The sequence below is a fragment of the Portunus trituberculatus genome, chromosome 30 (assembly GCF_017591435.1).
Source record: "Portunus trituberculatus isolate SZX2019 chromosome 30, ASM1759143v1, whole genome shotgun sequence".
In the NCBI taxonomy this organism is placed as follows: domain Eukaryota; kingdom Metazoa; phylum Arthropoda; class Malacostraca; order Decapoda; family Portunidae; genus Portunus; species Portunus trituberculatus.
Genome location: NC_059284.1, coordinates 2,641,565 through 2,656,763, shown reverse-complemented (window position 1 = coordinate 2,656,763; position 15,199 = coordinate 2,641,565). Strand labels below are relative to the sequence as shown.

At 38.7% G+C, this 15,199-nt stretch overlaps 1 protein-coding gene across 1 annotated transcript in view; it reads right to left on the bottom strand.

Moving 5' to 3' along the window:
* Positions 1-15,199, bottom strand: part of LOC123510799 (trafficking protein particle complex subunit 11-like) — a 101,043-nt gene that overhangs the window by 37,303 nt on the left and 48,541 nt on the right. The window contains exons 14-16 of the mRNA XM_045266178.1: positions 8,707-8,834; positions 4,173-4,257; positions 3,936-4,077 (exon numbers count right to left, since the gene is read on the bottom strand). Of these exons, the coding sequence (XP_045122113.1) occupies positions 3,936-4,077; positions 4,173-4,257; positions 8,707-8,834 (355 nt within the window). The remainder of the gene's footprint in view (positions 1-3,935; positions 4,078-4,172; positions 4,258-8,706; positions 8,835-15,199) is intronic.

Here is a 15,199-nt window from a genome sequence, read left to right as displayed (position 1 = left end):
AAGGTTAAGAGGAGACCTGATAGAAGTATTTAAGTGGTATAAGGATTTTAACAAATGGGACATGAACAAAGTTCTTAGGATTAGTAGTGGGGAGAAAACCAGAAATAATGGGTTTTAACTTGAAAAATTCAGGTTTAGGAAAGAAATGGAAAGAAACTGGTTTTCAAAGAGAGTGGTTAATGAGTGGAACAGTCTCAGTGGTCATGTAATCAGGGCTGATTGGATAAGTTCATAGATGGGGATAATAGATGGAATTAGATAGATTTAAACACACAGGGACTGCCACATATAGGCCTGGTGGCCTCTTGCAGCTTCCCTCTTTTCTTATGTTCTTAATGGGCGGAAGCTGAACAGTGCTTCCCACATATACTCTTTCAAGTATGCCTACAGGTCCTATAGGCCAAAAAAAAAGGTAACGTTCCTTGCTCGAATGACATGTTGAACAACTTCAGTAGCAGGTCCACTTGAAAGACAACATTTAACATGGTTTATGTTATCCCGTCCTCGCCTTGCACCATGTCCGTACTCAGCTTCCTCACTCCCAGCAGTTTCTCTCTTGTTATGGCCTTGTCTGTGCCATCCTGGTATATAGCTGCTGTGACAACAGCCACTTGTGTTGGGTCAAGGGCAGCTTTCTTTTCACAAAGTGGTTCAAGCAAGTTTACAGTTGCCAATTTTTCATGATAGTCTTTCATTAATGACTCAGCCTTCCCAGCTGGACTATGGTGAGTGTCTGCCTCTAATGTGATTTATTTTCTTCCACGCCTGTGTCATATTTGTGGTGTGGTTTAGGCGTGCTGTGTACTGCATATAATTTTCCTCTCTGATCAGAGACATTTGTTCCCTGGCATAAGGAACCCACTCTTGAAGATGCAATTTGTCTTCTTCACTGCCACTATGTCAGTAGTTTTTTTTTCAGTTGATGTGATATCTAATTGAGTAACTTTGCCCTTTTGTCATAGTACCAGAGTTGTTCTCTTCCATGATAATATTTCTTTTTCCTTTGGCGTGGCACTGAGGCATCAGCTGCATCCCGGACAGCTCGACTCAGATCCTCATAAAAGATGTTTACATTGTCAGGTACAATATAATTTTTGTACCAGGTGGTCAGGTGGGATTTCAATAACAACTAGTTAGCTTCTTTTGTCACCAATCTTTTCCTTTTCTAACTCAACAGTTAAGTTTATGCTCACTGTGACATTAATCCACTGTACCCAACAGTCGCTGAGTAACTCTGGAAAAGGTTACAAGTCTAGACTCCCTGGATTAATTATGAGAAGAAGATCTAATATTTCACCTATATGCATAGCTTGTGACTCATTATGCAGTTTTATGTCCTCAAAGTCCTCCAGCACATGGGCAATGTGCTACCCTCTCTGGTTATTGTTGCTGCCATTCCATGGCTTGAGTACAGGGTGGTGACCGTTAAAATCTCCAACGAGCACTGTTAGTCACCACCACTGATTGTGTTCAAGCATGGGAGTCAGGTTGAGGTGTGATCTTTGTCTACAGTACACATTATTAACATCAACTTTGGTAGTGTTGTCGAGATGTATTGTGACACTGAGTGACTCCACCCGATCGCTGAGCTGAGGAGGGTTTTCTGTTAGGGTGGCTGCTATATCTTTCTTAACAACTGTGAGAAGACCTTGTGATCCTCCTTGTTGAAGAGGTTGTTGATACACCTGACAGTTTCCAAATCTTATATGGGAAGCATTGCTCACTAGTGCCTCTTGTAAAAATGAGGATTGATATGTCATGTGTGTGTATATACTGCAGGAGATTTGCTGCCTTGCTGGTCACTCCATGAATGTTTCACTGCAATATACTTATCATCTTTCTTATGTCTGCTGGTGTGGGTGGGAGTGGTGATCTCTGAGGGTTGTACTGAGGCTGCCCTGTGATTGGGGGACGGCTGCAGTGGGTTAACTATCAAATATGGCAGCTGTGTTGTCTTGGTTGATAGAGCGGCTGAGCTGGGTTGGCTGTCAGTGGAGGTTGATGTAGTGGGTTAATCGACAGTGAGGACTGGTGTGGTGGTGGATTGGGTATCAGGTGCAGCTGACTGGGTGTTAGTGTTGGCAGGTGTGTGTTGTTGTTGTTGAGGTGAACAGTCAGGTCACTGGTGGCGTCCTTCCTAGGTGTGGCATAACCTGATGCTTTCCATATTTCTTGGGTAAGTTAGTTTGTTTCAATGAAATTGTGTTGGAAGCATACTCTGTTCTTTTCTTAAGTAGTGTCAACTTCCATGTGTGCAGTGGTGGGTACTACAATGGTCTGAGGTAGGGTTTTGTTTTGGCTGGTCAAATCCACAAGTAGTTCCTTTATACTGCTCATCTTGTCTTTTAATGTTACATGAATGGATGAAATCATCATTCGTAGTTCATGGTCTGCTTTTTTCAGTATTTCTTGGCTCAATTTTAGTGTTTTCACTTCTTGCCACATCATCTCCACTTCATCCTTAACAAACAGTTATAAGTTAAAGTTATGTGGAATAACTGATTATAAGGCAGAGTGAGAGGTGAGGACAGCAGATCACAGATCACTTCTCATCTTGAAGCCTTGAGTCATCCTCTGCCTCCTCTGCTTTGTCTTATACATAAGTAATACTTAGAGAGTTTTCCTGTGTGCTTTGTGTCTCATGATTTATACTGTAACACTAAGTTATTTTGTGATCCTTAGCATGCAATGATTCCTGTATCAGTGGTGTAGTGATGTTATGTTGTTATTGGTGATAAATGGATAACATGTTGCCATATTAATTGTGATGAGAAGCTTAAGATGAGTAATAGAAGAAGTAAAGAATCTGTAGCTGGATTTGAGTAGAGTATAGTGAAAAAGATTATTTTAAGGAGATGTGGTCGTGTTTTTTTAATATTGCTTTTGTGTATAGTTGTTGCACTTGCTTATGTGTTATAGAATAAATATAGTTGGTTTTGAGCTGTGTTTTGAATACCTTAGTCACTTGGTTGTTCTTGACCTTACAGACTTAACTACAGTAACAGAGTATTAAAGGTAAGCAGCTCTATGTGGTAGCAGTATGAATGAAACACCAACCATACATGTGAAGAATACTTCATCCATGGGCAGATAAAGACCCCTTACAAAGCTTGGTAGTAAGAAAGACTGGCAGAGACAACTCAGAAAGTCTAACTTCATATAAGCTGTTTTAGCATGAGAAAAAATGGGAAGTCCCCAGTTTAGATTACAAAAAAAAGAACAGACTGAGGATATTCAGTGTAGAAAAGGTGGACAGTTAATAGCTATTGAAAAAGAGAGGATAGTTGTCTAGAAGGTTATGTCAAGTTGATAGATGGAGGAATTCAGTTTTTGAGGCACTGAACAATACTAAGTTTTGTCTACCCCAATCAAAAGTTTTTGAGATCAGAGGTCAAGCATTCTGTGGTGTCCCTGAGTGATTTGTTTACTTCCTGAAAGATTGGTTGACTCTGAAAGGATGTGGAGAAGTGTAGGGTGGTATCATCAGTGTAGGAGTGCATATGAGGAGTTTGGTTTAGATCACTGATGAATATTAAGAAAAGGTTTAATGACAGGACAGAACCCTGAGTAACACCACTATTAATAGATTTATGAGAAGAACAGTGGCTGCATCTCTCTACCAGGTGGTTCTTTCCTAATTCTCTTCTTTTATAGTGGAGCAAAATTTTCTTCATAAAAGTTGGTACAATACAGTGAAATAAAAGCACATAGACAAGAAATCAGCCACAATAACATCTCAAATCCAAAATCAACAACATAAACATCAATGAAGCTAGAAGGCTTTTCATAAATAGCTTCCATTCTTACACAGTACAAAAACAGAGGCCAAATCATGTGAGAGAGAGAGAGAGAGAGAGAGAGAGAGAGAGAGAGAGAGAGAGAGAGAGAGAGAGAGAGAGAGAGAGAGAGAGAGTTACAAATGATAAAATACATACTGGCATGTTCTAGATTTGCATGTGAGGAGGTGTGCAGGCCAAAGTTTATGGTAATATCTGATACTGTGCTGGCTTCAGTATTTGTGAGGTGGACTTTGACTGGCAGCCACTCCCACACAAGCGCAGTAGTGTCATAGCTAACCTGAAAAGAACAAGTACAAAAACCATATTTCAAGATGGACAACCAAGAAATGTACCTTTTCCACTTATTTCATGTGCCCAGAAATAATTACTAACCTCAACAGTGAGGAGAGGTTGGCGAGGCAAGATGTCAGTCTCCACAACAGGAGGAGCTATGTCAAATTCATCTCTGCACAGGACACTATAAAAGAAATCTGTATATATTTTCCAGCATTTTAAGTTCAATAATTCATAACCTAATACTAACTGCACAAGGCTTTCTTCTTCCTCTCATTCCTATTCTGTCCAACTCTCTAATACAAGAGTTAACCAGTACTCTCATTCATTCATACCTATCACTGGTAAACTCTGGAACTCCCTACCTGCATCTGTATTTCCATCTGCCAATGACTTGACTTCTTAAGAAGGTTTCAAGACATTTGTCCCTATCTTTTGGATAATTCCTTCAAAATCTTTTAGGGAACCTGTAGTTTCAGTGGGCCTTTTTTTAATGTTTTGTTGCCCTTGGCAGGTCTCTCTCTCTCTTGCGTAAAAGAAAAAAAAACTTAATAATACAAATGCTGGGTCCCAATTTCTCTGCAAAGCAAGTATCAAGACAAAAATCTATTGAAGATTTATCATATTTCCCCATGTACAGTTCAAACTCAAGTGTAGGTAAACCCCTTATATCTGGCTTGGGACTAGTAATTTATGGTATACCTTATATGAAAATTGACCACCTCTTTGTAGGATAGCAATCTCTATCATATACCTGATTAAAAAAGATTGGTTAAATTTGGAGTATTATACTGGTAATGGAATGATGTTAAAGTATTAAATCACTAAATCTTAAGGTAATGTGACCAGTGAGAGAGAGAGAGAGAGAGAGAGAGAGAGAGAGAGAGAGAGAGAGAGAGAGAGAGAGAGAGAGAGAGAGAGAGAGAGAGAGAGAGAGAGAGAGAGAGAGAGAGAGAGAGAGAGAGAGAGAGAGAGAGAGAGAGAGAGAGAAAAACACCTGTTTCTCCTTTCTTGTTCAGTCAGAGTACATATCTCTGATGTAACCTAACTTAACCAAAGGTATTAAATATCAGTCCCAACACTCAAGCAACACTCACATGCATGCATTCCCTGTGCCACTTGTGTTTTGTCTATAATGATAATACTACAACTACAACTACTACTACTACTACTACTAATAATAATAATAATAATAATAATAAAAAATAATAATAATTTAATAATAATGAAAACTAAAAATAGTAATAATAATAAGACAGTGGTACCTCGAGATAACATATCTCACAGTAACAGATTTTGGTCAGATACTAATCACATTTTTTGTACCATAATGGCTGTTTTTTTATTGTTTTTTTTTCCCCCTAGGAGGGTAAAAAAAAAAAAAAAAAGCCTACTACATGAAACAAATCAGTGTAGCAAATCATTGGCAATGCTGCTTATCAATAACTCAACAACACTCGTGGCAGCCACCACCGCCACCACTGCCACCTTCAAAGGTGCAATTCATGTGTTAAGAGATTTTTTATGTGATTTTATTGATTTTTAAGGGGACCGTCCGGTGAGGTTTTTGAAAAATTGAAAATAAAGAGGTACGTGGGTAATTTTTTTTTTTCGCTGATAGACATTTATTACACGTTGTTAGTTTATTAGTTACAAGCGAATCAACCCATAAATAATTGCAGGAAAAATAAAAAATCTATTTTTTGAAAAAAATATTTTTCCTATAAACTTTGTCACCAGAGGACAGATTTCAATTTTGTCAGTACGGATATGAAGTATGTGGTATAACAAAACTTTCCATCTCATGGAATTTTGATTTTTTTATTTTGATGGCCATTATGATTTTTTATTTTTTCAAATTTTTTTTTTATATAAAATTATATTGCGGCACGTAAAAAAAAAAATTCCAAATTCTACGAGATGGAAATGTAGCAGCTTCATTGAGCTTTAAAATGTTACCTCAAAATTGAAAATCCATTGAGATATGTGGGCGAAGATACGATTTGAATGATAAAAAGTGGAAACTGAGAAAAAGGCAAAAAACCCCAGAGATGTCCTTTTCATTCTCTATGACCCTGTATTTATTTGGGTTGGATATTTCGTGCTCATACACCACCATATGCATCATATATGCTTTTTAGTCATGTTTAGAATATTCTGTAAGACTTATATGGCACCTGGCCGTCCCTACAATGATTGTAGTTATTAGACGCTCGAAGGCGAGGGTGTCTCCCATCCATGCATGGTCGGTACAACTTGTAATTTCCACTTGCACCGTTTGTTTAGACATTGTAAGACAAAAAAGGCAGGTAAAATAGGCTGGATTGTGGCTTGCAAGGTGTGAAATAATGGGCAAGATACTCAATAGATCCTCCTCCCATCGCAGTCACATGGACACTGAAATGGAAGGGGAGAGGGTGTGTTCCTGTGTACGCCATAGTACTGAGTTGCCAGCGCCCACCTTTCCTTATCACAGAAATAACTTTTCATGGCTTTTTCCGTGCTTATTATCATCATTTATGGTGCAGATAGTGGGGAGGGAGGGAAGCCCGGGCTGCGATGGGCGTGGTAGGGGCCCTTTAAAGTTTAAATACCCCACGTATTTTAGAGTATTTCCCCAAAATACTCCATCACTATGTTGCCATATGTCTCTGGTGGTGTTTTGGGGATTTCCGATATTTTTCAGATTTTTTGATACCATGGCCACCAGACGGTCCCCTTAACCTCTACTGCAGCACACATTACTTGATTCAATGCTTCCTCACCTGAAAAATTCAATTTTCACCCTAGTCTTCCAAGATTGTTGGTTGATAGAGGTAGACTGAAGTTATAAAGTCATAGCTTGAAAACTACCTATAGTGATAGAAATTATGTAGAACATCAATCATTTCACTATAAGTCTCATCAGAGAAACTGAAGGAACATGAAAAAATTGTTGGATGTGTGAAACTAAAATTTACAGTTATATGGAGTCCTGGCATGAGACAGATGCCAATCTCTGGTCTACTAGGGATTGTATAAGGTAACATTTCCATTGGGTATAGCTCAACACATGTATAAGCACAATTCTCTAATGAATGCTTTTGATTCTCAATTCTGTTGATTTATTCTCATTCATGTAGTCACATAGTTCATGTATAGATGTAGTATTCATATTGAGATATGTCACTAACATGGCTTTAAAGCCATTGATTAAGTAAAATTAATACAATACACAAGACTTACCATTGGTCAGCTGAAGTATGCTTATAATTTTACAAAGCAAATCACTTCTAATGCAGGAGAGCCTTCACATGCCCTCCTCTCTTCCCTTGTCACTACATTTCTATAATTCAGTTACAGCATTAGTCAACACTTACTTTTATGTCATGTGGATGACTGCAGTCTTCCAAGTCTGGTGATGTGGTGCAATGTGGTTCATCTCATATGAAAGCTCTCCCAAGCATAAGTGATTTCCTTCATAAAATTACAAGCATTCTTCAATTTATCTAAAGTAATTCTCTGATACTTTAATAATCTTATACATTTCTTATTGTTGCAACATCCGCAACTGAGGTGGAGTGGTAAAATTATGCATTGGCAACACTGCAATGTTGGCAGTGCTGCAATTACTGCAAGTGGTGATGGCTAAACACCACATGGATACTCAGGCCAGAACTAGCTAAGACACAGGCCATTGAGAAGTGGATTCCAGCTGACCCTCATGGATTGCTTGGATCTCTCTCTCACTCTGTTCTGGCCTTGGTCCTGACAAGACGCAAGCCGCAGTTTCCCTTTGTCTCAGGCCCGCTACAAGGGAGTGGCACTAATTTGTCTTACCCGTCACCGCCACCCAGCACTGTTGCTGTGTCATTGCTACCCCCGCCATGTATTCCGTCTCATTGTGTTTCCTGCTTTGTGAGTTGAATAATTAAGTGCTATACTCTGTATGTCCAATAAAATAAGAACTTTGTGCCCTGCCTGTCACTACCCTGCCCCTCTCTGTGTCTGTCTGAGTCATTGCTGGCCCTAATATGTCTGGTAAGTGCTAAGATGCTCAAGTGTACTGCCTCGCTTCTGCTCATCAATGGATCCATGTTCAAGTTCCTGAGTAAGTTACTACCACCTTCGTCCTGTGTCTCCCTGGTTGGCCACTGTGGATAGCGGTTGTGGTGGAGACCGTGAGGACGAGAGGGCAGCGACATAACATTATATTTCATAAGTATTTTATAATAGGGAATTTACTCTCTAAAAAATTATATATGGTGGTATTAATAATGTTTAACGAAAATCTATTATGGAAAAAAATCCATAAAAATTAAACCTATAATCAAAAGTAAACCATTTATAGTTAAAAACATAATCAAAAGTAAACCAATTACAAGATACCACATAACAACGATATAAAAGTGTCTTGGTAGCACTAACCTTAAACAACTGTGGAATGACAGACAAATAATCAACACTTAAGCCTGTGAATAAACTACAACATGCAATTGGTTGTTATCATGTGACTAATACATACATCCTTAAAAGGATAGAACCATTGTTTTCCATGTCACACAAAAACAAGAGAGTGAACATAAAGGACATCTCACTGGTTGGTAGGTCACAATACTACTTCCATATACTGGCTTCCTCTACAGGTGCTTACCTGAACTCTGGGAATGCTGGTGCACTGGCTGCATGCATTGTAACTCCCTCATTGCCTGACCCTGACCAGTGCAGCCAAACAACAACAGTGCTCCCTGGGGCTCCTAGCTGGATCCGCACATCTACCACCTGTCATGAAATGGTTCATATCAATTTAATTGCATTCATATCATGAAACAGGTACCACCGCTATCATGGAAGTTACAATAGAGAGAAAAAAGCATACAAGTAATATATATACATATACAATGGAGACTCAATACTCAAACTTAAATCATTTCAAATGGCTGTTCGAGTATCAAAAAGTTTGCCTATCGATTCCTATAAATCAGGTATTTCATTCTAATCTTAGCAAAACCTAAGTTTATAAAAATTTCAATGTAATATTTTTTATAATTTTGATTTGTACTTATACCGTAGTAAAGGCTAGTGATGGATAATGTAGAAGAAGAGGGAAGAAGGATGGGGAGGAGGAGGAATTACCATCCATGAAAACGTCTGGTGTGATTCCTGTGAACCCACTAGTGGAGGGATGTGACTCACAAACACTTGCACTCTTACTGGATTACTTATTTTCACCATTAATAAGCCTCTTTGGTGACATTATAAATTTCTAAATGAAAAATTATGGAAAGAACACAGAAGAATGTTGTTTTCTCATGACTGCAGCAAGACTAGGGATGCATATCAGTATCCAGTATACCGGAATACCGGTATCAGAATGGGAAAATGGCGGTGGCGGGGAGGCAGAAGACCAGAGCTTTGTTTATAACTGTGTATGCCGCCATTCGATTACCAGATACAGTGGAGACTTAATACTCCAACGTCTAAATAGTCAAAGTTTTCAATACCTGAAACCAGTTTGATTTGATACTCGAAAAGATGCCTAATAGTCGAACGCCCACACACGTGGTTCTAAATAACGCTCCCTAGCCTCTCCCTCCCCTCCCTCCACCAGTTGTGATGCCGCATTCGTCAGAATAATATTCTTGTGCATTCTGTCTAGTTTTTCATTTATAAACTTACATTAACACAAAGGCTTATTAGTGGTGAAAAGTATCTGGTAATCAAATGGCTGCACATTTGGTCATATACAAAGCTCTGTCATCTCCCTTCTCACAGTCACCACTGTACCATTCTGATACTGTATTACTGCTAATACCAGTAATACTGGTATTACCATAATACCAGTATACAGGATGCTGGTGTGCATCCCTAGTCTTGCTGCAGTCTTGAGAAAAACAACATTCTTCTGTACTCTATTGGTAGTTTTTCATTTAGAAACTTACAATGGCACCAAAGAGGCTTATTAGTGATGAAAATAGATGAAAATAAGGAATCTGGTGAGACTAAGTGTTAGTGAGCCACAGCCCTCCACTAGTGGGTTCACAGGAATCACACCTGGAGAAAAGTTACAAAGATTTTTTCATGAATAGTGACTGATCCTCTGCCAACCTCCCTCCACCTCCCCACCCTTCTCCCCTTCTCTTCTAGGTTATCCATCACCAGCCTTCACTTATGGTATGTAAAAATCAAAATTGTAAAAAATATACATTGAAATTTTTATAAACATGAGGTTTTGCTAAGATTAAAATAAATTACCTGATTTATGGGTACCAATAGTCAAACTTTTGATACTTGAACAGCCATTTGAAACTAATTAATTTGAGTACTGAGTTTCCACTGTATTTTCACTAATAATAAGCCTTTGGTGTTAATGTAGGTTTACAAATTAAAAACTATGGACAGAACACATTGAGAATGTTATATTGAAAGCCGCAACTGCACAACTGGTGGAGGGGAGGAGGGAGGGGCCAGGGAGCCTTTGTTTACAACCACATGTGTGGATGCTCAACTATCAGGTATTTTTCAAGTATTAAATTGAATTTCTGTGTTCGAGTATTGAAAAGCTCAGCTATTAACACGTCTGAGCATTGAGTCTCCATTATATATACAGTGGATCCTTGGAACTCAAACACAATTGGTTGAGATCCAAAACTGTTTTCCCTATATGAAGTAATGTGAATCATTTCAAACCACTCCAAGACCTTTGATTCTTACCTAAGTAAATAAAAAAAAATCTAAAATTGACATTATCAATCTCTTGGTAGAAAGTTTTATAGCACACATAGATGGTGGTGAGGGAGTTACACATGAAGTGAATCGCTTACCCAATATATTGGGAGGGGAGGGAAGGGGCAATGTTGTAAAAAACCTTTCACAAGATTTGACCTCTGTCCTCTGTTCCTTCTCAGTGCAGCAGCAGCTGTGTGACTCAGGCTAAGCTTCACCTATTTCCCTGCCTCCTCCACATCCCCCTCATAGCATAGCAGTTATCTTAATTTTATTACTTTGTTCTTGTCTTTATTTCATTTAACTAACATGTGTTTTATTACTTGGCTCCTATATGTCTTGAAATGATGTTTAGCAACTGTAGTGTTAAGGTTATTTTAGTATAGCCTAGGATTAGATGATCTTCTATGAACTGAAGAAACTGTGGATATCTGGCAACTTAAGGGTCAATGAGGGCAAGGAGGAGTATAAGATATGGGGTTTGTAATTGCCTTGTACCACCTTGTAAACTTTGCATTAGTCCAGATAAATTTAATGATCAATATAATGCATAAGTGTATGTATGGTATTAAAGAAGATAAGTTTATGTTTGTGTATAATAGTGAGGCAGAATATTAATGAGTGGCATTCATGAAACTGACTGGGGTAAGTTAGAGGACAATGCAATGGATGGCAAGTATCTATGGTCAAGGCAGAGCAAGGACGTTTTGGGAAGCAAGAAAGCGCTCTCTCTCATAGTGACCTGCAGTGGAGGAGGACAAGGGGAAGTGGGGAACAGCCTATGGGTGTGGAATGACAACATGGTGATAAAGTGGTAAGATGTGGAGTATTGGGGAGACTAATAGGTTGAGGAGGGATTGTGAGACAGTGAGTGATTGTGCTTCACATTGTGTCTTTGTCAACTTGAAAATTAATTTTCCTTTGTGGTATCATCTTGTCTTTATGTTTGATGTAATTTTTTGTGTTACTTTCATTAATATATTAACTATTTCTCTCCTTTATTTCATGCTGATGGCACCACTGCCATCTTTTCTGTCTCTAAAGCTGAACTCTTCTCTCAAACCTTTGCTAACAATGCCACCTTGGATGATTCTGGGCTTGTTCCTCCCTATCCTCCTCCCTCTGACTATTTCATGTCTTCAATCAAAATTCTTCATAATGATGTTTTTGATGCCCTCACTGGCCTAAACTCTCAGAAGGCTTATGAACCTGATGGGATCCCTCCTATTTCCTATTGTTTTCAGAAACTGTGCTTCCGTGCTTGCACCTTGCCTGGCCAAACTCTTTCAACTTAGTCTGTCAACTTCTACCATTACTTCTTGCTGGAAGTTTGCCTACATTCAGACTGTTCCTAAAAGGCATGATTGTTTTAATCCCTCTAACTACTGTCCTATAGCTTTAAATTCTTGCTTGTCTAAAGTTTTTAAATCTATCATGAATAGGAAGATTCTTAAACATCTGTCACTTCACAATCTTCTATCTGATAGCCAGTATGGCTTCCATCAATGTCGCTTTACTGGAGATCTTCTGGCTTTCCTTACTGAATCTTGGTCATCCTTTTTTTAGAGATTTCAGTGAAACTTTTGCTGTTTTGTCAAACATATAAAAAGCTTTTGATAGAGTCTGGCATAAAGTTTTTATTTCCAAACTGCCGTCATACAGTTTCTGTCCTTTTCTCTTTAACTTTATCTCAAGTTTCCTTTCCAAACGTTCTATTGCTACTGTGGTAGACGGCCACTGTTCTTCTAAATCTATTAATAGTGGTATTCCTCAGGGTTCAGTCCTGTCACTCACTCTCTTGTTCATTAAAGATTTTCTTAACCAAACTTCTTGCCTTATCCACTCCTACTCTGATGACACCACCCTACATCTTTCCACGTCGTTTCAGGATGTCAACAGATCATACAGGAATGCCACAAAACACCAGACTTCTGAGCTTTCTAAGATTTTTGATTGGGGCAGAGAAAATCTAGTAGTTTTCAATGCCTCAAAAACTCAATTCCTCCATCTATCAACTTGACACAACCTTCCAGACAATTATCCCCTCTTCTTCAATGACATTCAACTGTTCCCCTCTTCCACACTGAATGTCCTTGGTCTGTCCTTTACTCATAATCTTAACTGGGAACTTGCTAAAACAGCTTCAATAAAGTTAGGCATTCTGCAACATCTCTGCCAGCTTTTCTCACCCCTCCAACTGCTTACTCTGTACAAATGCCTTATCCACCCCTGCATGGAGTACTGTTCGCACAGTTTCATTAGATAAGGTGGAATCAAAAACTTTTTGTTTCATCAACTCCCCTCCTCTGACTGACTGCCTTCAGCCTTTTTCTGACTGCCAAAATGTTGCCTCCTTTACTTTTCATTACTATTTTCATGCTGTTCTACTGATCTTGCTATCTGCATGCTTCCCCTTCTCCTGTGGCCTCTCTGCACAAGGCTTTCTTCTTCCTCTCATTCCTATTCTGTCCAACTTTCTAATGCAAGAGTTAAACAGTACTCTCAATCATTCATACCTTTCACTGGTAAACTCTGGAACTGCCTACCTGCTTCTGTATTTCCGTCTTCCTATGACTTGACTTCTTTTAAGAGGGAAACATCATGACATTTGCTCCCTATTTTTGGCTAACCTTTTACTTATCTTTCAGAGAACCAGCACTCAAGGGGGCCTTTTGTTTTAACTTTGTGTTGTCCTACGCTGGTATTCTCTTACATGAGAGAGAGAGAGAGAGAGAGAGAGAGAGAGAGAGAGAGAGAGAGAGAGAGAGAGAGAGAGAGAGAGAGAGAGAGAGAGAGAGAGAGAAAACACTTGCAAGTCTACCTCCTTTTCTTAATTTTCTTATTAATTCCAGCTTTTAACCCCTTCAACACAATGACGTGTATTTTGCGTCATCAGAGTGCTTGTGGCATTCAATGGTGCACACTTTCAATGGCCACTTTCTGCTAAGATGTTTTTTTTTTTTTTTTTTTTTTTTTCCTAAATACAGAATGAGATCTTTAAGAATGTAGGTCATATATGATACAATGGCTTACTTGACTTTCATCATTTTTACAAAGGTGTATAATTTGCTTATACCATGATAATTACTGATGCACCCTGCTCAAAATAATTATATTTTATTTATTGATTCTTTTATGGTACCAATACATTGGTTTACCATAAAAATTAATGTTTTCTTTTGTTTGTCATCTTTAGAAAATGGCCAAGAGAAGGCAAACTATATATTTTTCTCAAAAATTTGCATGGGTTTATTTCTGAAAAATCACTTTTTATCATTATTTCTGGAGAGAGAGAGAGAGAGAGAGAGAGAGAGAGAGAGAGAGAGAGAGAGAGAGAGAGAGAGAGAGAGAGAGAGAGAGAGAGAGAGAGAGAGAGAGAGAGAGAGAGAGAGAGAGAGAGAGAGAGAGAGAGAGAGAGAGAGAGAGAGAGAGAGAGAGAGAGAGAGAGAGAGAGAGAGAGAGAGAGAGAGAGAGAGAGAGAGAGAGAGAGAGAGAGAGAAACTGCCTCTGAGCTGGGTATCTCCCCACCCCCACCCAGCCTGGATATGGCACTAGGAGCCATTTTCTAATGCCAAGAGTGAAGAGGTTAAGTCACAGTTTGGGCTACTCACCCTTAACACCCTCGGGAAACAATTGAAAGACATAATCAAGAGTTCTAAGGTACTGAAAAAGCATAAACTTGTTCACTGATACCGGACAACACACTGTGTTTATGACTGTCACCCGGACTTGTTTACAGTTGCCTGGCAACTTCTATTGGCCATTTCTAGCAGTAAACGAGGTGTGCTATGTTTGAATTTATTTGATGGCTGTCTGGACTCAAATTAATAAATTATTATCTAGACGATGTCCAGACAAACTGATATCCCGATAAACAAGATCTGGATAAATGAGAATTAAGTGTATTTAAATGTTGGAATTATCAAGTAAAAGATGCTGTAATCCTAGGAAAGGTGATGAAAATAGACAGCTCTTTCAATATGGCAAGTGATCTGCACAAGGTAAATGAACTATGATTCACAGGGCAAAAATGCCTTATTGTGCACATTTAGAAACATATAAATTGTGAATATCATTGGTGTTTCTTGTTTGGAAAGGGTAGGAAACACTAAGAAACATTATAGGAAGCCACATATCTCCAACAAGTTAAGACTAACCCCACATTTTGAAAAACATGACATACTAAGATTCTGTTACATTGGTATTAATAACTAATGACATCACTAAAAAAAAAGCAGGCCATACAAACCATAGGAAGAGATAAATTCTCATACCTAAAGTGAAAAAAGTTAGGGGGAAAAGGGACTTCTGAATAGCAGTACTGAACAATGTAGTGGTCTTCATTTCTAATAAATGTCAAGTTCATGATCTGTCTATTTGTCAAGCCAGCATTCCCATATTATGTGGCCCAGACAAAGTAC